At 40.9% G+C, this 27,805-nt stretch overlaps 1 protein-coding gene across 15 annotated transcripts in view; it reads right to left on the bottom strand.

Annotated features, from left to right (window-relative positions):
• CELF1 (CUGBP, Elav-like family member 1) overlaps positions 1-27,805 on the bottom strand; it is a 64,451-nt gene that overhangs the window by 23,081 nt on the left and 13,565 nt on the right. For 7 of the 15 annotated variants that reach the window (XM_015569543.1, XM_015569542.1, XM_015569545.1 and 4 more), the window contains exons 1-2: positions 10,537-10,709; positions 39-226 (exon numbers count right to left, since the gene is read on the bottom strand). In XM_015569543.1, coding sequence (XP_015425029.1) covers positions 39-226; positions 10,537-10,607 — 259 coding nt within the window. In that variant the 5' untranslated portion in view covers positions 10,608-10,709. Of the gene's footprint in view, positions 1-38; positions 227-8,837; positions 9,051-10,536; positions 10,710-11,874; positions 11,917-15,879; positions 15,920-18,599; positions 18,708-20,709; positions 20,732-27,805 lie in introns of those variants that run through there. The other 8 variants (XM_015569550.1, XM_015569548.1, XM_015569547.1 and 5 more) reach the window with 8 other exon arrangements.

Raw genomic sequence — 27,805 nt, forward strand, 5'->3', positions numbered from 1 at the left:
CACATGACAAAAAATTGCACATAAAACCAAATCTTCACCTTTGCTCTGAGGAGGGTTTTGGCTCCTATCTCTTAGAACGTTGATTTCATAGACAGCACCATACTGTTCAAAGAGTTCCCTCAAGTCCTTCTCAGACCAGGTCCTCGGAACCTGGCCCACAAACATCTTGATAGCATCAAGATCCGGTTGGTCTGGGTGGTCCAGGGTGCCGTTCATTTTCTTTGAGCTGCATTAGATAAAATAAAACTACTATTATGCATTCACGTTGCTCTCTAAAGGGAGTTTTGTTTCCTTTAAAGACTTCAACTACTTCCTGGGAAAGTGGGGGGTGGGGGAATCCACTTCCTTTCATGACATCCATTCAATTTACCAGAGTTCTCGGGTCCTCCCTCACCATGGTCACCCCTCCTATTAGATTTAGATCCCAAACTAAAGCGCCATTTTGATTAAGACATCCTACGGCAGTGATGGCGAACCTTTTGAGCTCGGCGTGTCAGCATTTTGAAAAACCCTAACTTAACTCTGGTGCTGTGTCACATATAGACATTTTTTGATATCTGCAACCATAGTAAAACAAAGACTTATATTTTTGATATTTATTTTATATATTTAAATGCCATTTAACAAAGAAAAATCAACCAAAAAAATGAGTTCGCATGTCACCTCTGACACGCGTGTCATAGGTTTGCCATCACTGTCTTAGGTTTTAATTAAGAAATTGAGTGTCACTTATTCCTTATCTAGCATGAGAATTCTCAGAAGAACTTAAAAGGCAGAGTTTCTAAAGCAAATTTTAATAATTTTAACAAAGGTTTTTTTTAATGTCCATAAAATAAACAAAGGACTATTAATTATAAGATTCAGGACTCTCAATAGTACAATGATATGATTGTTATCTTCTATAATAATAAAAGGGTAATATGCTAATTAGATCGGACTTCCTTCTGGATGAAGCCGGGGCTGTGAGGGAAGCTAGTGCCGGCAGCTGGGGAAAGGAAAGCCTATTCTTGCACAAATTTCACGCATTGGGCCTCTAGTATATAATAAAAGACTAATATGCAAATTGCCCCTAGACTGGGAGTTTGACCAGGGGGCGGAGCTGAACAGCCAACCGCCTGAGCCGCCCCCCCAGACCTGCACCCAACTTCTAGTTGTTATATAAACATAAACAATGATGTCATCATTCTAGGTTTTTATTGTTTCTAAGTTATCCAATTTAATGCTACTTTTCTAAGACTTTACCAGTTAGTTCCCTTACCAACTGCAACCATTCCAACAAATTCCTCCAATCTTCTCACCAAACTTGTAATGCTCATACTTTAATACCTTCATTGCTACCCCTGCAATTGCCAAGAACCTCAGGAGATTCTTACACTACAAATACTTCTACCATTCAAAATAAATCAAAGACCTTCCCTACCATTGTTTTAAGATCAACATCAGTAACAACTTAAATTCCAAAGAGCCATCATAATGAACTTTTATGCTAGTGTTGGCTGTTTAATCCAAAACCATATCACCATATTCAAATTTGCCATGTTTTAATATCTAACCCTAAATAAAGTAATAGTTTTCATTAAAGGAAACATGTTTTTACACTATCTTTTTTAAAAAGTATTGTTTAAAGTATTACATGTCTCCTTTTTCCCCCACTGACCTCTGCCCAGCCCTTCCCACCCACCAGCACATGCCCTCGCCCCTCTATTGTCTGTGTCCATGGGTATTGCTTATATGCATGCATACAAGTCCTCTGGTTGTTCTTACCCTCCCCACCCCCCTCCCCCTCACCTTCCCTCTGAGGTTGGATGGTCTGTTTGACACTTCTATGTCTCTGGATCTATTTTTGTTCATCAGTTTATGTTGTTCATTATATTCCACAAATGAGAGAGATCGTGTGATATTTATCTTTCCCCAACTGGCTTATTTCGCTTAGCATAATGCTCTCCAGGTCCATCCATGCTGTTGCAAATGGTAAGAGTTCCTTCTTTTTTATAGCAGCATAGTATTCCATTGTCTAGATGTACTACAGGTTTTTTTTTAAATATTTTATTGATTTTTTTACAGAGAGGAAGGGAGAGGGATAGAGAGAAACATCAATGAGAGAGAAACATGGACCAGCTGCCTCCTGCACACACACCCCGGGGATGCACCCACAACCAAGGCACATGCCCCTGACCGGAACTGAACCGAGGACCCTCCCCCCTCCCCCGCCCGCAGGCCGACGCTCCATCCACTGAGCCAAACCGGCCAGGGCAGTACTACAGTTTTTTAATCCATTCATCTGCTGAAGGGCACTTAAGCTGTTTACAAATCTGAATTTGTGAACTGTGCTGCTATGAACATAGGGGTGTATATATCCTTTCTGATTGGTGTTTCTGATTTCTTGGGATATATTCCACTGCTAACTTCTGAATAGTATTTGAAGATCATTGAGAATGATGAATCTATAAAAGCAGCTCAACCACTATCTTTTAATTCCTAAATCTCTTGTAACTGAACACCCACCAGGGCTAGTCTCACATCACCTTTACTGAACCTAGCATTAACATATATTTTTATTGATTTCAAAGAGGAAGGGAGAGGGAGAAAGAGAAATACCAATGATGAGAGAAGCACTGATTGGCTGCCTCCTGCATGAGCCCCCTCCCCGCCATTAGCCCACAACCCAAGCATGTGCTCTGACTGGGAATGGAACATTGACCTCCACTGAGCCACACTGGCCAGGCTAAACAAACTCTTGTCACTATGTCTGTAGAGGGTCCCCATTCTCTAGCTCTTAGTCTAGAGCTCCTTGAATGCAGAAACAATTTTATTTCTTATTCATCCTTGTAGCCACACTTGGTATAGTGCCTGGTTCAAAGTAAGCACATACTCAATGTGGGATGGGAGAAATTTCTTGTTCTCAACAATCCCCCTATTTAAGCAACTAACCCTCATAAAAATACATGTTGTGCATAAACAGGACTCACAAATAAAAGAGCAGCTATTATCTCTTATGATTACTTGATTGTCACAGGATCAATCTACCTGTAGTAGAGGTTTAAGGGAGCAAAATATGAGATAATGGAAGATAATTTGATTTTGGATGGTGGGCACACAATGCAATATACAGATCATGTATCATAGAAATCTACACTTAAAACCTATATAATCTTGTTGACCGGTGACACCCCAATAAATTAAATTAAAAATAGAATAAGCACATGCCGAAACCGGTTTGGCTCAGTGGATAGAGCATCAGCCTGTGGACTGAAGGGTCCCAGGTTCGATACCAGTCAAGGGCACATGCCTGGGATTGCCGGCTCGATACCTGGTATGGGGAGTGCAGAAGGCAGCTGATCAATGATTCACTTTCATCATTGGTGTTTCTCTCTCTCTCTCCCTTCCTCTCTGAAATCAATAAAAATATTTTTTTAAAAAAGAAAAGAGGCAGGGTTTTAATAACTTGTATTACATTATAAGAAAATGCTTTCAGCTTATCCCTTCCATCTATATTTGTGTGCCATTTCTACACTTTCTACATCATTGTTTAGTGCAAAAGCATATACACAGTCAACAAACGTGGGTTGTGGTTTATCCAGAAGTTTAGTGAAAACTCAAAATTCCAGACAAATGATCTTCCTTTCTCTTTATTCTCCCAATCCTTATCCACGACTTCATTCTACCTACTCCATTAACATCCCCACCACAATACCAATCCATTAGAAGAATCCACAGAGTTGTGCTGCTCTAAGTATCTAAAGACCCCCTAGGGACAACCTTCAAACCTAACTCTTTAGAAACTTTTACAGCAATTGGATCAAGTAATTTTGCAAATGTTCAATCCAATAAAATAAAAAGACACACAAAATGCAAATTTACACCTTATTCTGTTTTCTACTCAGTTGTTTTTACTGTATTTTACAAGTTGGAAGAGGCACAGGACACAGTCCTTCACCATTATGAGAAGCACTTCTAGAGCACAGCAAGTTATGGGCGTGCAGGAGGCAGCTGATCAATGATTCTCTCTCATCATTGATGTTTCTATCTCTCCCTCTCCCTCTCTGAAATCAATAAAAATATTAAAAAATATATATATAAAAGTAACCACTGCAGCCCTAACTGGTTTGGCTCAGTGGATAGAGATAGCATCGGCCTGTGGACTAAAGAGTCCTGGGTTCAATTCCAATCTGGGGCATGTACCTTAGTAAGCTTGATCCCCAGCCCTGTTTGGGACATGTGCAGGAGGCAACCAATCAATATGTCTCTCTCACATCAATTTTTTTCTCTGTCTCTCTGCCTCCCTTCTACTTTCTCTAAAAAAAAAAAAACCCAAAAATGTACTAGTACATTAAAAAAGTCATCTGGGACAAGATGCCCAGTGTGATATGCCCCACAAGGATCCCACATCGTTCAGGTATGGGATTTATATGCCACTAAATCTATTCCCATATTTACGCCTTACCTCCCACCGATGGAGAGCTCCTTAGGATTTTTTACACCTGCTCAAGGACCAATGCATTCAGCAACCCTCTGGAGAGGGTTGTCTATAGTATATCTGTCATTTCTCTCTCTTTTTTTCCCTTTTTTTTAAATCCTCACCCAAGGATATTTTTCCATTGTTTTTAAATAAATAAGAGTAGGAGGGAGCAGAGAGAGAGAGAGAAAGAAAAACATCCACGTGAGAGAGACACATCAATTGGCGGCCTCCCAGACTCACCCCACCAGGGCTGGGGATTGAGCCTACAACCAAGGTACGCACCTTTGACCAGGAATTGAACCCGAGACCCTTCTGTGGACAAGCCGATGCTCTAAACACTGAGCAAAACCGGCCAGGGAAGTACCTGTCATTTCTAAAAGGCAAGTCGATAGAATTCTTATCTCCTGTGGAGGTACTGAACTGGGAGTAAGATGGAAGAGGGGAAAGTAGGGTCTGCAGCAGTGAGGAAAGAAGGGAGATAAGAAGGCAGCCAGTATTTTAGGGGAGAGGCATGGCACCAACCCACCTCTATGTTCTGCTTCTGACAGCAGAAGCAATAATGGCAGCAACTGGCAAATCATAAAGAATGAGAAACTGAGTTGCCCCAGCTGATTTGGTTCAGTGGATACAGCGTCAGTTTGCGGACTAAAGGGTCCCAGGTTTGATTCCAGTCAAAGACATATGCCTGAGTTGCTGGCTCAATCCCAGTAAGGGGTGTGCAGGAGGCAGCTGATCAATGATTCTCTCTCTTCGATGTTTCTGTCGCTCTCTCCCTCTCCCTTCCTCTCTGAAATAAATTAAAAAAAAAAAAAGAATAAGAAATCAGGACCAGAGGCTGCCTTGTCTACCTGATTCTTCATGAAACATGCTATAGGAAAACAGAGTAGAGAACCAACTTGGAAGATAAACAGGGAAGGGAAAATAAAGTTTTATTTTCAAAGCATCTATCTATTCAAAATTTCTAAACTCCCTTTTCTCTTTCTCCTATCTTTACCCGTCTTGAAACTTCCCAGCCCAAACCCAGCTCAGAGGACAGAGCTAACGTTCTGTCCCACTTCCTTCCCATCCCCAGGGCCCTGCTGATCCACTGGCTGGCAGGAAACCTAAGACCATGACCTATGCTCAAAACAGAAAGATAGGCCTGACCAACCGAGTTCCTCTACAAGTGCACTGAGCAAGACAACAACCACTAGCCACATGTGGCTATTTAAATTTAATTTAAAAATCCAGTTCTTCAGTCACACTAGCCTCTTGTAACTAGAGGACACTGCATAGGACAGCAGAGATACAGAACATTTTTATTATCACAGAAAGCTCTATTGCCCAGCACTGCTCTAAAGAGCCTGGAACTGGTTAACAGAAACAGGCAGTTAGTGGTGAAGTCAGAAGTGGGAAAGGTACAACTAGAGATAGTATGAGTTAAGTTGACAAGATAACAGGGCAGTGGCTAGAGATGACAGGGTCACGCTACAATATAGATGAAGTTCAAAACATGCTAAGTGAAAGAAAACAACACAAAAGGCTACATGTTGTATGATTCTTTTTATGTGAAATATCCAGAATAGGCAAATCTATAAAGACAGAAAGTAGACAAGTGGTTCCCTACGAATGGGAGTAAAGGGTGGGGGGAGAGAGGGGAGGGAATGGTTGCTAATGGGTACAGGGTTTCTTTTTAGGGTGATAAAAATGTTCTGGAATTAGATAGTGGTGATAGTTGCACAACTTTATGGATATCGTAAAAATCAATGTCTGTACAATTTAAAAGGGTAAATTTTATGTTATGTGAATTATATACTAATAAAATACAGAGACAGAGAAAAGGAGTGAGGAATCAGAAGACAGGCTGGAAGGGCAGGGGCAAGGCAAAGAAAGCCGTGCTGTAACCAAAGTTATAGAGTAGATGAAGAGTATTTGCAGCAGCACATGCAGAGAGCAGAACATTTAGAGAGCAGAAATGAGGCAGAAAAGATCATTTCTAGGTCTTCCAGCTGCGGAGTTTCTGATTACATTATAGCCCAGCCCACATGTGTCCTTACAAGAAAACCCTTAAATACTACCTTCACATCTGTTTAAAAACCATTTCCAAACCCTTTCATTACTCATTTTTTGCTCTCTCCTTCTTTCCCATTACCTGTTAACCCCCATTGTGTAAAACTTGTTGCATCCCAGTCTCTAGCCACCACCCACTTCTACCAGGCCCCTCTGGCTCACATACTGTACTATGAAAAAACCGGCAAAGAACATCGTAATAAAAAGGACCCAGAAACACTGGCCTAAATTACTTAGCAGCTGGTTCTCTAGTGAGAACAAGACAGAATGTGTCTTTGCTGGAAAAAAAGTAATTTTCATTTGGATAAAGGGAGCTCTTCCTATGTTAGTTGAGGTATTAGGTACTAGAAAAAGCTATCAATAAAGGTTTTTAAGACATCACTCAGTAATAGAACAGCCAACAATCTGCTTGTAAAGGTTTTCAACCTTTTCCCTGGAGGTATGGAGATAATGTCTGGAGTGTCTATCTCTGTAATCATCTCTAATTATAAAAAAACTCACAGGGCTTATCGTTCATTCAAACTTATTTTCCAAGTTCCTACAATGTGCCAGATACTACACACTATAAGGGTCTATTAAAGTGGACGGAACAATTTCTGTCCTAGAGGCAGTGGCACTGAACAAATGGAAGGACGCAAGTATAATACCCAACAAATGCTTTAGCAAATGAATAGAAGTTCTGACGGGGTGGGGGGAAGTGGCTAATAGCCCGGCCAATGTGGATCAGTGGTTGAGTAGCAACCCATAAACCAGGTCATGGTTTGATTCCTGGTCACGGCACATGCCTGGGCTGTGGGCTCGATCCTCGGTAGGGAACGTAGGGAGTGTGCAGGAGGCAGCCAATCTGTGATTCCCTCTTATCATTGATGCTTCTATCTCCCTTCCTCTCTTTGAAATCAATAAAAACATATTTTCTTAAAAAATGGCTAATAGTTTTATTTTATTTGGAGGGGGAAATATGTGCAGAAATTAAAGGTGAATGGACTAAGCAGCTGGGAAAAGTGCTATACAGCACAGAGGTATGAAAGCCTAAAAGATGATGAGGAAATGGTAAGGACTTCAGAAGGAAGAGGAGAGAAGATTGAGATAACATTAGAAAGTTAAAAAAAAGAACTTGAGAAAGTTAGGAGTAGAAAATAATCTAAACTATTGGGGGGGGGGAGAAAATATGTATAAATGAAAATCGGTAAGAATAAAGAAATAGGTTAGAGAGACCAATGAGGGGCTTTCCATATTATACTGAAAGAACTGAACTTTAACCCAAGATTTTTAAACAAGGATCACATCTGTCTTTTAAAAAACATTTGGCAATGACCTAGAAGATGATGATATAAAGTGAGGAAATATGGAGATCAGGAGGCTCTTGAAAAAAACTAGCTCCTAAAATTAGGAACCAGTCCTAGGCAAAGCTGAGAAATCTGGGGGGCAGAATCCACTAGAACTTGGAGATCACTCCATCAAGGAGATGAGAAAAGGGGAAGAAGTTGCCAATCACTCTTGGATTCTAGTGTAGACAATATAAGGGATTGTTTGTACGTGGGGAAGCCTTCAGATGGAGATATTCAAACTAAGTCAGAGAGCTCAGGGGACACTTATGGAATACATATAGAAATCTGAGGATCAGAAAAGCACATTAGCACCCCCTTAAGCAATGGGAGAGCTAAGAGAAAAGACCTAAGATACAACCCCTGGAGAACATCCATGTCTTACAGTGCATGCAAAGTAAGAGGAACCAATGGAAGCTGGAGTGGTCAACGCAGAATCAAGGACATTGTTACATGTGAGAAAAGGCACTCGGGGTCAGGCCCCAGGGCCCAGAAATTTTAAAATAAGATACATTGCTAGATCACATTCCCAGGCAATATCTATTCAGAGGTAAAAGCATGGAGGTCAAGCCTCCTGCTAAAGTCGTACAGGTGTAAAGGGCTTACAATCCAAGAAAGGGGTGGCAAGCACACACCTTCTCAAGAACTTTCTTCTTCCTAACTGTATGGTGTGTGTTTTGGTATATGGTGTCCACTGAGGCCCAAGGACTTGCAATAATGAGAAGAACTGATGGGTAACTCTGCTCAATGACAGCGGAGGCCTGGTCTAAGGGGTAAAAATAAGAAGTGTATCATTAAAATTGCATTTTAGGCGCCCAGGTTGACACCAACTCTCCTCAGGCAAGCCAGTTTTACCCCCTCTCAACTGAGTTTCTCATCTGTAAAATACGGGCAATAGCCTATGCCCAATTAACCTCAAAAATCTTTTGTGAAGATACAGGGCTAAAGCAGATGTGAATGCACTAGGTGGGAAAAAATGATATAACAGTCTACTCCCTGATTACCTCTATTCAGAATGGCCTACATTCAGCCCATTAGTTCTCACACTCTGGTGTACACAAAAACTACATGGGATATCGTTAAAATACAGATTATTAGACCCTACTCCAGTGTAAGAATATCTGGGCATGGGCCCAAGAATCTGCAATTTTATATTCCAAGTGATTTTCATGCAATGTTCCATAGCCAGCCTTCCTGGGATGCTCAATCAATCCAACCTTTTAAAAGATGAGAAAACAGACTGAGGAAAAATGCTATATCTAAGGGTTAAATACTAGGTAGCAACAAAGCAGAGAGAGAAAGTGTTACAATGAAAGGTAATTTGAGCCACAGAGTCCTATTTCTAGGGATCATATATCTGGTACATGGGAATATTTTTATTATATAGTTAATCTTTACTATGATGCCATTCACTGATTTCACCTGTTATCTACTCTCATAAAAAGACCTAAATAACTATTATTTTTGGAGACTACAGGGAAGGCATAGGATCTATTTCAAACAAGCAAGTCAACTAACTTTGAGGACCACTAAACTTTTCCATGAAGAGCTATTCTGAATCTATTATCCACATCAGTTACACCCAACCCCAGTTTAGCCTGATTTGCATGTGGAGGCCTAAACTCAGACTTGCAACTATCCCATTATCTAGAAAATATTCTACCATTTAATATTCTTGGCTTTGAATAACTTAAGACTCATTTACTTGAGGTCCCAAATACTCTGAAGCCTGGTTAAAGTAGCTGAAATCAGGAGTTATAAATGTGTCCCCTACAAAGCCCAGAATTCAGATCCCCTGTAGCTACAACTCAGGGCCAGGTTAGCGTGTACAATGGCAGTGTCACTTCTTAAACAAGTACTGCAAACTAATGAGCTTCTCATCCCCATGTTCAAAATTTTTTTGGGCAAATTGCCAATCAAAATTTATCTAATTGGGAGTGTGGGGGCATCTGATATCTCCCAAATCCTGTATTGTGTTGCATTTTCAATTAGATTGGGGTGGGGGGTGTAAAATTCCAGAATTACAGTTTACATGGCAATATAGCATCCTGCATACACTACTAAAAACATCCTCTGTAATAAGTCTAAGAATTTCATCATTATAAATACCTTCCCAAAAGATTCTTTGAAATTACATACCCAACCTAAAGCAATAAAATTACAGTTAAAAACAAACAAACCTCAGAACCTATCATATGGGAAAATATTATAGCTTGGAGGGACAGGAGCCAACACACTTGCTGGTCATATACCGAATGTACCCTCTTCTGTATACAGAACTTCATTATAGCTTTGAGGAAATCAGCAGTAATGAGACAGAATCAGACTCTAATAGATAAAAACAATAGCCCTAGCCGGTTTGGCTCAGTGGATAGAGTATTGGCCTTTGGACTAAAGGGTCCCTAGTTCGATTCCGGTAAAGGGCACATATCCAGGTTGTGGGCTCAGTCCCCAGTAGGGGGTGTGCAGAAGGCAGCCGATCAATGATTCTCTCTTATCATTGATGTTTCTATCTGTCTCTCCCTCTCCCTTCCTCTCTGAAATCAATAAAAGTATATATTAAAAAAGAAAATAACAATAGCGTGGACTTTGGCCTCCTCACCCAAATGTTTCTTCTTAAGGAAAAGAACCAGTTACATTAAATAACAAAGAAAACAACCCAGTTCCTCTGCTTATAAAAAATTAGACAACAAAAATACTTACACGGGACTGGAATTCAAAGAGCAATGATCCACCATCATTTCTGGAAGGAAATCCAACTTAAACGCAGCCATCACCTCACTCTCCCCTTCAGAAGCCAATGATAATAACTTGCTGCACTTGTCTGATCCACAAATACACACAGCTTTAGCTTCCTGGGCCCCGCAAAAAACACAAAGTGGAAACAGGAGCTCAGGGAAACCAGCAATAAGTGCCACAGAAACAGGCAGGACTGGGGAAGGGAAAGGGAGCATTGGATTAAAAGGGGGATGTGACCATGTGAAGGGAGGCTCAGCCCTGCACACAATGAAAGTGCTGATGCACCAGGCTTGTTTTGTGTGATTTTCCCTGGCAAAGCAGTACTAAGTGCACTGTCAGATAAACCGAGTGTCAGATCCATGAAGATAGCAGTGGCTAACAGAGCAGAAGAAACAGAAACTTGTTTCACATCTTCCAAACTCCTCTCCCTGCAAATTAGTTTCTGAGGACCCCCAAAACCTGAAACTACCTGGAAGAAAAAAACACCTCACCTTACATGGTCTGAAAATGTTTTTGGAAACTGGGTTGTTAGCGTTGGTCAAAACTTAGTTTCCACGTGCCCAAGACAGCAATGAGCACAAGTGCTTGGGTCCAAATTAACCTCAGAATAGTCACATAGAGAGGACCACTGATTCGGACTATCAAGAGCATCCAGGAGCAAGCTGGATGAGGAACTGGACACCAGGAACTCACTGCTCACATATGACTACCCGCACTGGACCTTGCTTTCCTGATGGTGCTGAAAGCAAAGTGTGCTTCCTCATCAGAGTGAGGGTCTTTAAAAATTGTTGTTTCAGTGACATTCATTAGGTGGCACAAGGCAGAACTGAACTTCTTCCCTCACTCTGAATCTTAATTTGCCAGAAAATTTACAAGGCAAAAAAATGAAAATGGAATTGTAATATTCTGCCTCTTGACAGAGTACTAGAAAATAATGTCTTTTCAGTTGTTTGACTTTCCTAATAATGAGAAAAAGAAATGGGGCCTGCTAGGGACAAGCACTCAAACATATAAGGAAGGGCAGAGAAATGCAGGCTAAGCCTCTTCGTTCTGTCCTCCTTTAAACCTGCTAAATCAGGATTAATGAATGCAACACAAAAATTCTATTGTGGGGAGCAGTAGAGATGGATATACTTAGCAATAAGGCAGATGTGGTGCTCCCGTTCTCAATTTAGCTCCACATCCCTCCAAACAACAAATGGTGGCATTTCAATATTTAGACGATGACTCTAAAACTGTATCTCTGAAGGTTCCCAAATTTCACAGGCCTTCTTTTCATTTTTATCATTAGGGTTGCCTTACCTCAAAGATTTCACTTCACTCAAGCTCAGTTAACACAGGGAACTTTGAAAAAAGAAGTTATATTCAGCCTTTAAAGAGGTAAACGAATGCACTCCTAAATGTGTATAGTTACTTAAAAAAAAACCCAAGTTAGTATAGGCCTAACTGTTCTCATCTGCATAGAAATGGCTGACACCTATCCTGCATGTGACTGAGGAACGTAGAAACTGTCTTCTGTCCAATATCCATATATAACCATCTAAAACTTACAAGTATAATAGCAGTTAACTACTTTTCTATTTTGTCAGAGACCCTGGCTCATTTGATCTACTGATTTAGAGGCAGAAGTAGCAGGAGCTCTCTTCCATTCCATTGAAGGAGGAAGCAAAAACAAGCTACAAGTGAGAGGAGACTGGCACACAATTCAGTTCACCAGGCCCTGCTGCCAGGCACAGGATGGGAACCCAAGCTGGGACTGGTTAAGTTACTCATTAGGTATGTCCTAGTTTCTCCTGTGTCACTGGTGCTGATCCCATGCCTCCTCCTATAGAAAGCTATCTGGACCAATGAGTAAATTTGTAAGATCAGTTAACCAAATCAGGTTTTTTTAAAATCCTTTAAAAATGAATCAACGAATTTTAAAGACTCCCACTGGTTATTGTTATGCTTTTATTATTCAGTAAAATTACATGGCTTGTAATTATATCTCTGTTTCAATCAGAATCACATCTAGAACAACAGAGTACTTAAATGTGGGAGACTTCACTGAGTAGCCTGGCACTGCTCAGTGCATGAAAGGATGTGCGCTCCTTACAGTAATTTTCACCAAGCCAAATGTTGAGAAGCATTGACTTTATGTTTTAAAATCCACTTTACAATATATAAAGCAACACTTTTAAAATCATACAAGATGGAAATGTTATTACATGAAGGAGAATGCTTCTTTTTAGGCAGGTCACAAGAGTTAGCTCAGTATAATTAAATTCAACATGCTTGGGGTGGGGAATCACAGAAACTAATCACAAATCACTCAATTTTAGAAAAGGGTTACAAAGTTAATTGATGATAAAAACAATTATGGGAATATAAAATGCAAGTGTTAAAATTAAAAAGCAGAATTAAGAGTTATTCCAAAAAAATATGCCCAGGATGTTTTTAATTTCTAAATCAGAAACACATTCCAAACTTTTCCCACAAAGAATGTATTAGAAAAAGAGTTGGCAGAAAGCCCTAGCCAGTTTTGCTCAGTGGATAGAGTGTCAGCCTGTGGACTGAAGGGTCCCAGGTTTGATTCTGGTCAAGGGCACATGCCCAGGTTGCAGGCTCAATCCCCACTGGGGGACATGCAGGAGGCAGCCAATCAGTGATTCTCTCTCATCATTGATGTTTCTATCTCTCTCTCCCTCTCCCATCCTCTCTGAAATTAATTTAAAAAAAAAAAAAAAAGAGTTGGCAGGAAGAATGATAACTAAGGGTCCCTGAAAAAGGACTTAACTTTCCCTCAGTCCCTTTTTACCACCTGTGCTCTCTAATTCTAATATATTTTGAATTTATATTCATGAGTTCCTTTTCTTTCTTTGGTTGTTTGTCTCCATTTTCTTTGCTTTGAATATTCTCTATTTTCTAAGGGCAACAATTCAAAGCCTTATTATGTGTGAAGGTAGGGGCAATCGGTCTGCTATAACATTAAGTTTCTAAATCATTAAAAATGATGGGTAGAGCCCTGGCCGGTGTGGCTCTGTTGGTTGAGTGTTGTGCCATGCACCCAGAGCTCGACCCCCAGTAGTCTGTGTGCAGGAGGCAGCTGACTGATGTTCCTCTCTTTAAAAAAAAATCAATAAAAAAAATTTTTTTAAACTAAAATGATGGGTAGATAAGGGAATCCTCAAAAGAATAGCACAACCTGCCTTTAAAATATCCAAGTGGAATAAGCAGTTTAAAAACTGAATTAGAATGCTAGAAATCACAGCCTTTGTTTTGTCAAGAGTGAAAGAACAAAGTATAGGCGAGAGAGAAAAAAACCCCAACCCAGGTGGTACAAGCAAATATCAGGCTATAGTGTAACCAGGGAGTTCAATAGCAGGTGAAGGGATTTTATGCTTCCACCCTGATAATCTAAATGTGTTTAAAGGGCAAAATGTGAAGTCTAGTTAGATGAGCTTACAGAAAATTAGAGCCTACTGCTGAATTATAAAAGAGAATCTATGTCATTAAAAATCGCCATCAGGCCCAGACGGCATGGCTCAATGGTTGAGTGTGGACCTATGAACCAGGAGGTCACAGTTCGATTCCCGTTTGGGGCACACACCTGGGTTGCGGGCTCCATCCCCGGTGTGGGGTGTGCAGGAGGCGGCCAATCAATGAGTCTCTCTCAACGTTGGTATTTCTAGCTCTCTCCCCACTCTCCCTTCCTCTCTGAAATCAATAAAATTTTTTTTAAATCACCATCAGTGTATGTATATGGAAAAGTATAAAAATCTAGGGAAGTCGTAACCTCAGACAGTTAAGTGGACTGTTTATCTCCCTCCCCGCCCCTCAACTTCTGGCAATTAGATGATGTAAGGAATGCAGAAAAGAAGCAACTGATACAACTTGAAAATAATCAACCAAATAACTTAATTTAGCTTAAAACCTTTACGGACTTAAATTTTCACTTCAAATCAGTGGGTCTCCTGATCCAGCTCCCAATCCAGTATCTTGCATATGCAAAAATATACTGACCTAAATTGGTAAAAAAGTCGTTGGCATCCCACTTTGTGGGAGTTTTGCAAAAAATGTGAGTTAAGTATAATTTAAAACAAGCCAGAAAACTTTGTAAGTTTCCAATAAGAATATAGACCAGTGATGGCGAACCTATGACACGCGTGTCAGAGGTGACACACAAACTCATTTTTTTGGTTGATTTTTCTTTGTTATGGCATTTAAGTATGTAAAATAAATATCAAAAATATAAGTCTTTGTTTTACTGTGGTTGCAAATATCAAAAAAAATTTCTATATGTGACACGGTACAGAGTTAAGTTAGGGTTTTTCAAAATGCTGACACGCTGAGCTCAAAAGGTTCGCCATCACTGATACAGACAATGAATTTTTCTGAACTTGGGGGAAAGGGAGTTTTAAAGTAACAAAAAAAATATTGTAAGTAATTTTTCATTTCAAATCTAAAATCACTGTTAGACAAAAAGCACTGAGTTCAGTGACTGTTGTATCCAAGTTGGTTTGCCTGTAAAAGTATCATATATGGTGTACTGAAAGGACATGGAGAAAGGGAGAAAAAGTACCACCTTTTTGAAATCTAAAAGGTTTTCCATTGCCTCCCCCATCCTTAATCACTACTGTCTCCTCCCCCAATCAGTGTCAAAGGACCAAGAGAAAGAAGACCTCTTCTCTACTTAGTGCTGTCAGCAAAAGTTTGCTCAGAACCTCCCTTAGAGTGTACTGTCAAATTGTGACCACCCTTCAAATCAGGTCATATTTTCAGATACCAAACTAGCTCTGGAACTTAAGTGTAATTTTTGATTTAAGGTCCAGTGATGATTAAAAAATCAGTATGTTGAATAATTTCTGGTTCCAGGAAGGTAACATTATCTGTGTAAAATCAGTTAAATTCTGTCCTCATCCTTGTTCTAGTTTATTTGGGGTCTTCCAGTTATGAAGGAGAATGGGAAAGAAAGTCAGCTGGGTAGTTGATGAGGGGAATACTACTACCACCTCCCCCTGCCCCCCCCCCCCCGCCCTTCCTTCCCTTCCTCCCTCTCCCCACCTCTCCCAAAGCTATTAGAACTAGGCAACAACTAGTTCAATTGGGAGATAAGCCTGCCTTGTAAAATTTTACCTAAGGAGAGAGAGTTGGGAAAGGGCTAGAAAATATTTCTAGTTTCCTAAGAACAGGAAATTATATCCCATAATGTAGAAAAAAAGCCATCACCTTTCTGAAGGCAATTTTTTCATATCTGCACAACAGGCCTCATGCAAGAAGGTTAAAAAGATGCCCACGGAGCACACCCATCCAGCAGTTAGCCCATACCTGTAGCTTTACACCTCCCTCTCTGGACTATGTCTTCACTCTAAAAAACCAAGGAAAGAAAAATAAGTGGGCCATGCCTACAAATCTCATAATCCAGATATGTAATGTATCTTCTTTCCAAAGAAAAGCCCTCTTGAAGCATCATCCCATGCACGGAAAGGTCGAGTCCAGGTCAGGGCATGTGCCCAGGTTGCGGGTTTGATCCCCAGTTAGGGCACATGTGGGATACAACCGATCAATGTTTCACTCTCGTATCTCATATCAATGTCTCTCTCTCTCTCTCCCCCTCACCCCCTTTTCCCTCCCTCTTCCTCCTCTCTCAAGTCAATTTAAAAAAAGCATGTCCTCGGGTCAGGATTAAAAAAAAACAAAACAGAGCCCTGACCAGTTTGGCTGAGTGGATAGAGCGGCAGCCTGCGGACCAAAGGGTCCCAGGTTCAATTCCGGTCAAAGGCATGTACCTTGGTTGTGGGCACATGCCCAGTAGGTGGTGTGCAGGAGCAGCTGATCGATGTTTCCCTCTCACAGATGTTTCTACCTCTTTATCCCTCTCCCTTCCTCGCTGTAAAAAATTAATAAAATATACATATTTTTAAATTCCTTTCCTCTTTTAAAAAAAAGATTACCTCCCTCTCCCATTTTTAAAAAAATTATTTTTATTGATTTCAGAGAAGGGACAGGGTGAGATAGAAACATCAATGATGAGAGAGAATCATTGATAGGCTGCCTCCTGCACATCCCCTACTGGGGATCAAACCTGCATCCTGGGCATGTGCCCTGACCAGGATTGAAACTGTGACCTCCTGGTTTTCATAGATCGATGCTCAACCACTGAACCACGCTGGCTGGGCCCTCTCCCATTTTTAAAGTACACAATACCTTAAAGATTAATTGCATTTAACAAGTTAAAACTAATTTAAAAACACCATCAACTTAAAAGATGGGTAATCAAAGTTCCAAAAGGCTTAAAAGAGCCTTGCCCCCAAATGTCAGACAAATTGTAAAAAATGATTAGGATTCATGAGGTTGAATTTCAATACATCTAAGTCACCAAAACAATCATTTTTAACATCTGCTTTTGGATGGAAAACTACAATAAAGCTAAAGGCTGCACAGTTCTTTTCACAATTAAGGACCGTGCTATTAATGTAGAGAGGCCATGTTATTTCCCCAAAGCAACCTTCCTGAATAGGTGCCAGGCATAAAATTCTTCAAAGGCAACCAAGTCCCTGCCTGTGTAAATGCTTCTCGCTAGCCCGGTAAATGCAGGGTGGTGGTGAACCACTGAAACCAAAAAAGTCAGAAGATAAGGAAGTTAATTGAAGGTAAAAGCAAACAGAGTAACCACAAAACCAATTTGTTTTATTTTTAAACATTATCAAACAATCTTGCAAGTAAAGATCGATTCTGTAAAGCTGCCCAAATCCTTACAAACATCATCGACAACTCCTCCAACTATATACACAGAGAACTGCTCAAAGTCAACAAGGACGAAGTCTACACTGGAAAGTATAAGAACCCTGAATGTCAAAGCCAGAACCAGAACTGAGACACTGCACTCTACCCACCCTTCCTGAAGACAAAGATGTTCCTTGACAAGCATAAAATCAGAACTGAGGTGGTTTTCTGAACAGTAAAATCGAATAGATTACTACAAATCAAGGAATTAAAGATGCCATAGATGATAAATGTGTGCATCTCAAAATTAATAAAATATGGTACTTAAAATTTGTAAATCTTATCTGAAAGTAGGGAGAAATGTCTAGGTATTTACAAAGTGATAATAATTATGAGCTAACATTTTTTGAGCATTTATTATATGCTGTGCAGTATCTTGGTGCTTTATATTTAATCCTCATACCTATCCTAACCTTATTGATAGATGAGAAAAGATTCAAAGAAATTAAATAACTGTCAAGATCACCTGAATCCAGGCAATGAAGAAGTTTGGAATATAAAGCCAGATACTTTAGCCCTGGCCAAGTGGTTTACTTGGTTGGAACCATCATACCATACACCGAAAGGTTTCGGGTTCGATCCCCAGTCAGCAACTGATCATTTCTCTCTCTTTCTCTCTCAAATCAATAAACATACCTTCAGGTGAGGATAAAAAAAAAAATGTTCAAAGCCAGACACTTCAAACCTTGGGTGAAAGGAGAACTCAGGTTAAAAACTGTGTACAAGGAAGATCATATCATATACACAAACCAACGAAAAGACTGTTTAAATGCTGAGGGCCATAAAGTTGAGTCTGACCATTCTTCTAAGACAAATTTTCTAATAGATAAATGTAGGAAGTCTCAGTCACATGAGAGATACAATTAAGGGTAGTGAAAACGTCATGCTGTTACTCAGTAGATAAGTGACTCTGAGCAAGTTAATGTATCTATTTCAGTGTCAGTTTCCTCACCTATAAAAGAAGACTTGACTACCTATCTCAAAAGGAAACAAAGGGATTACTAGAACTCAAGCCACTGTACAAATTTCTAACTGGAAGAGGAGAGAATGATAAAAATGACTTGGGAAAATTGTACTTTAGAATGTCTGTCTGTTACCTGTTAGACTGCCTGCAAAGTCCTTTCTTTTTTGCCTATTATGTGGCTGGTTCAATAGGAAGGAAGGCTGGGCTTACTGCTTTGGAAAATTGCATGTCCTCTTGCTCCCATACTCTAGAAATCCAAGTAACCACATAATAGGATCACCTTCAAAGCTTTCCACACTTATCATACTAGCCAGGTTCATCTCTATGCAAAACTCCACCAGAGAATGGTGCTAAAATCCAGTACAGTTTGACTGGGGTAGCCAATCTACTTATCTTCCTTGGGAACCTGTAGCAGAGAAATAACAGTTGCCTTCAGATTCTAATCCAAGATCCTGGGCACACACATCACAACTAATGGAGTAGAATCTACCTCAGAAGACTAGTGCATTAAAATAAAGTAAAATATGGAAAAGCACTCAGCAATAAATAGGTGGACCCAAGACTGAATGACCATAGAAAAACTATTCACCAAGTGCTTTCTAATCTGTAAATGGGGATGACTAAGTGGATTAAACAGGTACACTGAAGCAGGAAGTAAATTCCTTTCTAGTTCCGTTATTCCCAGAGAATCTCCTTCCACTCTAATAAATTACTCTATGTTGAACAATCTGGGTCCTGTACTGCACTAGGCTTAGTTCTGACTTGTCTTGGTCGACAGGGATAGAACTTAACACTTGCTCTGTGAGGTATACAAAAATCCGTCTTCCCTTGTGACACTGCTCTGTGACTACTATTTCCATGATTCAGGCTTAGGTTTAGGGCTTCTGACTCTTTACTGACTGAGTCATCTATGTGTGTCCTCTCCCTGACCCTAGTAGAAGAGTTTATAAACAGATCCCAGTCTCATCTCCTCCACTGGCCAGAATGCTCATCCTTTATTTAGTGGCAACAATTTTTTTCCCAGCTTTTAAAAAAAGCTGTGGAAAAACACATACATAAAATTTACCATCTTAACAATGTTTAATACAGTTCAGTATGTCAACATTGTTGTGAGATGTGGCAACAATTTTAAGGTCTTGCCTTTTTCATCAAGTTTCTTAATCTGAGAACTTAAGATCTCTTCAAAGTCCTCAGATGAGCTTTGAAGAAAGGGGAGTCGTAGGTCTATAAACCCATGACTTTTTCCTTCTTCTGTTTTTTTTTTTTTTTGCGGAAGTGGGTGAAGATGGATATGGGAGATTTCCTGAAGAGAGAATCTAAAATTTTCATCAGATTCTCTAATCACCTGAGCTTTGATTCTCTCTGCTGCAAAGGAACAAAACGGTATGTTAGACAAAGGCCAGATCTGATGTCATTTGTGTGATCTTGAGTGAGTCACTTTTCCCGGGCTTCAGTTTCCTCATCTATAAAACTGGAATACAGGACTAGATTAATCCAGATTATCGCTAAATCATCTAAAAGCACAATACTATTTTCTCCAAACAGATTTCAAACCATTATTTAAGGTCTAGTTCAATTCCCACCACATATGAGATACACCTAGGAGAAACTATGTATAAATCTCATTTCTAAATTTGTATTAACAAAGTATTTTTCATATGCTATCATTTTGTGAACAAATAAGTCCCTCCTTCTCTTTTCTACTTATATCTCAAAGACACCTGGAATAAAGATAACACAGTATCAGACCTTCAATTGTTGAACTGGGATTCCCTAGTTTATCTGGTCTAATTTATAAATTTTGCATTAACATTTACATTAATATATCTGCACATAAATATGTATACCTTTTCATTAAAAAAAAAAAGTCTCCCCGCTTTCAACTGCGGGTATTTCGGTAAAAGCAATGTTATGAGCAGCCTTACTGTTTAATAGAAGACTTACTAAGTACTTATTTCCCTTTAACTTTTCTACTTCCTCAATTTAAAAAAAATTACCTGTATAGGTTAACCTTTAGGTAAAAAAGCCTACCAGGCTCTTTTCTATGTATATATTAAAATTCATGCACACTCAAGTATATATCGTAATTATTATCAAAGTAAGTATACTGTATGTTCTATTGTGTAACCTACTTTTTTCACTTACAATTATAAACATTTTCTTGTGAGCAGCCCATATTTAAGAATCAGTCAGAATTGGCCTGATTTTGCCAATAACATCCTTCCTATATGTCACAACCAACCAATAAATATAACAACACCTATTTTACAAAACCAACATAATTATCCAGTCCTCTGAAATTGCTAAAAAAAAAACAAGGCAGTGCCCTAACCGGTTTGGCTCAGTGGATAGAGCATCAGCCTGCAGACTCAAGGGTCCCAGGTTCGATTCTGATCAAGGGCATGTACCTGGGTTGGGGGCACATCCCCAGTAGGGTGCATGCAAGAGGCAGCTGAATTGATGTTTCTCTCTCATCGATATTTCTAACTCTCTATCCCTCTCCCTTCCTCTCTGTAAAAAAGCAATAAAATATATTTTTTTAAAAAAGGCAGTGAAGTTGGATGAGGGTGAGAGTTGGCTCTTTGTTTCTCCTTCCTTTCCCTGTCATCCCATCTTTTGTACAGTTATATGATCCTTCCACAAACTATATAGGCACCTAAACCAGCCATCTCACCTGATGGAGATTCTATTTTGGAGGTGTTCAGGTTAAGCAGTGAGGGAATGTAAAATACATAGTTTTTAAACCTCTTTTCCTACTTCCTTCTAAAATGCCTATACTCTCAAAGTAATTCTCAAATCCCCACCAAGTATTCACTCTCTCCTACTATAGCTCTCTATAGGGGGTCGAGGGTGGGGGCAGGAATCTCATCTGTTCTAGCTCCTCCTGTTTCCTTGGCAGCACATTTCTGGATGTAGCAGCAGTAATTTACACATGGTAGCTAAGCTAATATGTAGCTTTCTCTGGGGAGAATTGCTAATTTTTTCATGTATCTTTCTAATTTGAACCCAGTGTTCTGGCAATATCAAAATTAAATATTTGACTAGTGGCCTCTACCTTCAAGACATGGAACCATGCACAGAAATCACAGGCAGCACGGACTTCCCATTATGTGGTAGAAGTGGGGGCTCTAAAGACCTACCTACAGGGACTGAGACAAAGCACCTAATCTAAACTTGAGGGCTCAGTCATTACACTTTCCCATGATATTCATGTATCACTTGCTTAAATCTGGCCATATTTTAAGACCACCATTTCCGCCTTAGTTTCACTGCCCTGCCATAAGGCCAAAGCCATCTCATCTAGTGAGTCACTACTGCTCCTCTCCAACTGCATTTTGATTTCAGCCCACTTGTGCAGCTCATCAGGGCTGCACCATATGTCAGTACCATGTAGGCAGAATGTGACTAATTTTTTTTCTAAAACACTGTCAAGAATTACTTCTAAAATTACTTTATAATCTTGATGTCTCCGAAGAGTCATTTCTGTAATACATAACCTCTGGAAATGACTTTATAATTATTTTTCTGAGTGCTCAAAGGAGATTCTTTTGCATTTTCACTCCCATTTTCAGATGAGGGAATTAAAATGAAGAGAACAAATTAAGTGAGCCAGGTTCCATAATCAGCCAGTGAGAGTTGTACTTTCTGGAATCATGGCACTCTGGTAAAATAAGTCCATTTGTAAAGTGCTTTTTTAGAGGGGAAGCTCAAAATAGTATGTTGCTTTTATTGTCTGAAGTGATTACTGAACTTCAAGTATAACAACTTGGAATTTAAAGGCTAATTATGATGACTAAATGGTCTCATATCCATCTGATAGTTTTAAGAGTAAAAGGACGGAATGAGCCAGGTAACACAAATGTTTTTTCTAATTGGTAAAGATCATAAATGGGTGAAACTAACATTTTAAGAGTAAGAGATGACTTGCAGATTCAGCTACCATCACTAATTCCCTTAAAATAAAACAATTTTTTTTAAATTTTAAAAAGAGTGCAGCCCAGCAGGTTGAGCATAGTCTAGCAGAGATTGCTGGTTCAATCCCGGTCGGGGTGTCTACAAAGGGCAGCCATTCAGTGTTTCTCTCTCACTCTCTCACATTGATGTTTGTTTTTCCTCTCTCCTTTCCTCTCTCTAAACATGTCCTCCAGTGAGGATTTAAAAAAAAAAAAAAAAAAAGGAGGGGCTCCTCCTGCCTACTCCAGGCAACCCACTTCTGCTGTGGTGATAATGATTGCTAGCTTGATATTAAAACTTATCTCGGCCTAGCTGGTGCTCAGTGGTTAGAACATTGACCCTCAAACAGAAGGGTGGAGGGTTCTATTGCAGTCAAGGGCAGATACCTCAGTTGCAGGCTTCATCCATGGCCCAGGTCAGGGGTGCCCGGGGGAGGCAGCTAATCAATGTGTCTCTCTCACATTGATGTTTCTCTCTCTGACTCTCCCCCTCCCTTCCACTCTATCTAAAAAAATGAAAACAATATCCATTAAGAAAAAAAAATTTTTTAATAATAAAACTTATCTCAAGGTTTCTTAAATCTTCCATTTCAGATCATATCTTCATTCTAGTAACTCTTTGGGATGCCAGTTTGACTGCCATTGCATTGAGACCTTTTTGATCACTAATAATATCAGGATAATATCCCTTGCTAAACATTTTTAAAAGATCTTAAGTATCTTATCAACACTGAAAACTGCACATGCCCTTTGAATCCAGCAATTCCAGTTCTAGAAATATATCCCTCAAGTAGGTGATGTACACAGAGTATACAAAGGGTCATTTGTAAGAATACTATTTATAAGAGCAAAAACTGGGAACATACAGTATAAGTATCATTTGGATGCTGGTTAAAAAATTACAGTATAGCAATACAACAGAATACTGCAGCTATTAAAGAGAATAAGAAAGGCAGTTCCGCCGAAACTGGTTTGGCTCAGTGGATAGAGTGTCGGCCTGCGGACTGAAAGGTCCCAGGTTCGATTCCGGTCAAGGGCATGTACCTGGGTTGCGGGCACATCCCTTGTGGGGGATGTGCAGGAGGCAGCTGATCGATGTTTCTCTCTCATTGATGTTTCTGACTATCTCTATCCCTTCCTCTCTGTAAAAAATCAATAAAATATATTAAAAAAAAAAGAAAGGCAGTTCCAACCTCTATTAAGGATTGATCAGAAGGATATCCTATATAATAAAACCCTAATATGCAAATCAACCAAATGGCCGAACTACAGGTCGCTAGGATGAGCACTGACCACCAGGGGGCAGACGCTCAGCCAAGAGCTGCCCCCAGCCCAGCCAAGGAAGGTAGCACTGGTTGCTCCATGGTTGCCCTGAAGAGGGAGGCAACCGGTGGCAGTGGTGGGGGGCGGGGCTGGTGAGCAGGTGGCTCCAGGCCAGCCAAGGTGGCCAATTGCCCTGCCAGTCGCCCCACAGATCAGTCCTGATCACCAGACAGACCTAGGGACCCCACCCATGCACGAATTTCATGCACCAGGCCTCTAGTCCTATCTAATAAAGAGGTGATATGCAAATTGACCATCACTCCAACACACAAGATGGCAGCCCCCATGTGCACACAGGATGGCTGCCACAAGATGGCCGACAGGGGAGGGAAGTTAGGGGTGACCAGGCCAGCAGGGGAGGACAGTTAGGGGTAACCAGGCCTGCAGGGGAGGGCAGTTATGGGCAATCGGGCAAGCAGGGGAGGGCAGTTAGGGGCATTCAGGCTGGCAAGGGAGGGAAGTTAGGGATGTCCAGGCCAGCAGGGAAGGGCAGTTGGGGGCGACCAGGGCAGGAGGGGAAGACAGTTAGGGGCGACCAGGCCTGCAGGGGAGGGCAGTTAGGGGCAATCGGGCTGGCAGGAGAGCAGTTAGGCATCAATCAGGCTGTCAGGGGAGTGGTTAGAGGGTGATCAGGCTGGCAGGCAGAAATGATTAGGGCAATCAGGCAGGTAGGCAGGCAGGTAAGCAGTTGGGAGCCAGCAGTCCTGGATTGTGAGAGGGATGTCAACCTCCCATTGGGATCGGGCCTAAATAGGCAGTCGGACATCCCTCGAGGGGTCCTAGATTGGAGAGGGTGTACACTGAGTTGAGGGACCCCCCACCCCCACCCCCATGCACAAATTTAGTGCACTGGGCCTCTAGTATTTATATAAGAAAGGAATTACACATGGTTTGTACATAAACAGAACTCTGGAAGGATAAAGAAAAAACTGCTAACAAAGCTGCAAGTGTGGAATACTGGCTGAATTATTTACAAACTGATGTTACCTATTCTACAGTAAGTTTTTATTGTTAATCCTCATCTGAGGATATTTTCCCATTGATTTTTAGAGAGTGGAAGGGAGGGGCAGAGCCAGAGAGAGAGAAACATTGATGTGAAAGAGACACATCACTTGGTTGCCTCCCACACGAGCCCCGACCAGGGCCAGGGATCAAACCTGCAACCTAGGTATATGCTTTTGACTAGAATCTAACCTGAGACCCTTTAGTCCGCGGGCTGATGCTCTATCCACTGAGAAAAACCAGCTAAGGCCATTCTACAGAAAAATTTTAAAAGAAAACCCTTGAAACTATGAGGGACAAAGTAAAGAAAAAGCCCAACCCATGCTGTTCCAAAGAGTACTTTTGTTTGTTTCCTGCTTTGCCTGAAACTTGTGTGTGGAAACAGCCACTGTCCAGGTGAACTCGCAGTGTGCCACAGTGAGCTGGGTAGTTATACTACACTGTTTGAAATTACACCAGCAACTCCACTGATATTAAGGCTGGCCTATTTACAAAGTTTGGAGCCATTTTCAATCACTCGGCTGTACATCTCTGTGTACATTTTCTTCAATCAACCTTTTCTACCAGGGAAAGTGCACCAATAGCTGAATTCCAGTAAAGAAGACAAGGGACAGGGTGAGATAATATGTCAAAACAAGTTCTATAAATACAGCTTCTGGCCTAGTCTCTCACAAAGGAATCAAACAGCTTCAAGCTTAAAAAGAAAAATCCGGCCAAAAACCGGTTTGGCTCAGTGGATAGAGCGTCGGCCTGCAGACTGAACGGTCCCAGGTTCGATTCCGGTCAAGGGCATGTACCTGGGTTGCGGGCACATCCCCGGTGGGGGATGTGCAGGAGGCGGCTGATCGATGTTTCTCTCTCATCAATGTTTCTGACTATCTCTCTCCCTTCCTCTGTATAAAAAATCAATAAAATATATTTAAAAAAAACAAACAAGGAGGCTATTATAATAGGAGGGAAATGAAGGAGCTGCACCTGAACAAAGAAAAATCCTAGTTCTGCGATATCTTACTTGAAGGCTCCAGAGAACAGAAGAGGCCAGGGATCTAGAATCTTGTTTCTCTCAGCATATCTTGTCTCCCTCTCCCTAATCTCAGAGGGAGGTTAAGATCAAATTGCAGATATCATTCCAGGTCAGCATCTCCCCACCTCTTCCCTTATCTTAGCCCCCAACTACCCAACTCATCAATATCCTTCACTGAGCTCACTCCACCTGCTAGGCAGATATGCCCAATACATACAACATATAACAGCCCTTCCACAGCACCTAGCATCTAACTTAAAACCATCTCTAAAACCACTGACCAAGTAGCCAAGAACCCTGCCTGTACCATCTGCCCCAACCTCACCCCAAGCACATGGGCACTCAAGCAGGATGCTTCCATATGGCCCTGTCTCAGGAGGTTTATCCTGTTTTGTTGACAAGCAGGAAACTTTATTCAATCTTTACTCTTCTTAATATTATATCCTACAAAACTAGAAAAGACTTCCTTCTATGGAAATGATTTCTCGGACTATTAGGTTATATGCCAAAAAGCACAAAAATTACTTTTGCTTCAGCCAGTCAGAGACTATGTTCAGGCTAGCCCTAGGGCAAATTCTAAATATCTTCAATACTATCACTTTTTTTAAAAAGTTACTTCAATTATCGTGCTTTCATTACTCTCAAATTGTGCTCCTAAAAGCACTTCTGACCTTTAAACACGCATTTATATGATCTGTCACCTCCTTCAAATCACTCCCCTCCCCAAAAAAAATCATTGTTCCACAAAATTAAACTTGTCAGTGTTTTGATTTCATTTTTATGAAAACAAGCTCTTTAGCCCTAGCCAGTTTGGCTCAGTGGGTAGAGCGCCGGCCAGCGAACCAAAGGATCCTGGGTTCAATTCCAGTCACGGGCACATACCTCTGTTGCAGTCTCCTCCCCAGTCTAGGTCCTGGTCGGGGCTTGTGCAGGAGGCAACCAATCAATGTGTTTCTTTCACATTGATACTTCTGTCTTTCCCCCTCTCTTCCACTCTCTCTAAAAATCAATGGAAAAATATCCTCAGGTAAAGATTTAAAAAAACAGCTCTTTATAAAATGGCAATCAAAAACACATGTAGAGAACATCCACTATAAGCCCAGAACTAGACAGTACAAAAAAAGGCCCAATCCCTGTCTTTAATGAATTTGTAAGTCTTATTCAGAAGACAAAACTTACACCACAAACAAAAAACATTGCATAGCATATATCCAAGGAAAGCATATCTGCCATCAATTTGAGAGAGACACTAAAAAATATCTCAGGAGAACTGGTTCTTATTTCCTATCTAAATCACACTTTTGTGCTATTCAATCATACTGTCTAAGATAGAATATCATTTTTGCTACCCTCCAATGAAATTACCCAGCCTATCATAATTCTCCCATCATCATTTCTCTGAACAGACCTCCCTGTTATCCTATTCACACAGATCTAGTTAATTGGTTAGGCAAAACTTGCCAGTGCTCCTTCATGCTTCTGCTATGAGGGCTTCTCTTGAGAATGTGTAGTGCGGGGAACAAGAGTTAAGGAAAAAAAACCAAGATGGTGGCATAGGTAAACACCGGAGATTGCTGCTTAGCACAACCACTTCAAGAATACAATTAAAAGACTGAATGGACATCATCCAGAACCACAGGAAGGCTGGCTGAGTGGAAATTCTACAACTAGAAGGAAAGAGAAAAGCACACTGAGACACAGAGGAGGTGCGGTGCGGAAGTGAAGTACAGAGGTACGGAGGCGCATGCGGAGAGGGCGGGTGGCTGAGGACACGGTTGTCTTTTTCAATCGGAAAGGAATCTCAAGCTCTGAGCTCCAGTTCTGGATCAGTTTCTGGGGACCCAGACTCATACAGGAGAATCTGGACTGTCTGGCATCGGTCAGAACTCGAGGGCAGCTTTCTCTCGGAGATGCTTGCAGCGATTGCCAGGACACTGAGAAGCAGGGCCTCTGAGGGCAGCCATAGCTGCTTGCTCCGCCCTGTTGATCCCCTGGGACCCTGCTCCGCGCAAGCCATGCATGGGGCTTTTGCATATAAAAGGCCTGGCCTTTTGCAATCTGAAAATTACCTAACAAGCTGCAGCTGGCCCAAGGTCCTTCACAGCTGGCTCCTGCTGAGTAGCCTCAGGCAGAGGCTAGATTAGCACCTCCTTAGAGATCCAGGAGCCAGTGTGCCCGGTGGTCAGAGTGGGACCCTCCCGT

Source organism: Myotis davidii, unplaced genomic scaffold (genome assembly GCF_000327345.1).
Source record: "Myotis davidii unplaced genomic scaffold, ASM32734v1 scaffold265, whole genome shotgun sequence".
NCBI classification, from domain to species: domain Eukaryota; kingdom Metazoa; phylum Chordata; class Mammalia; order Chiroptera; family Vespertilionidae; genus Myotis; species Myotis davidii.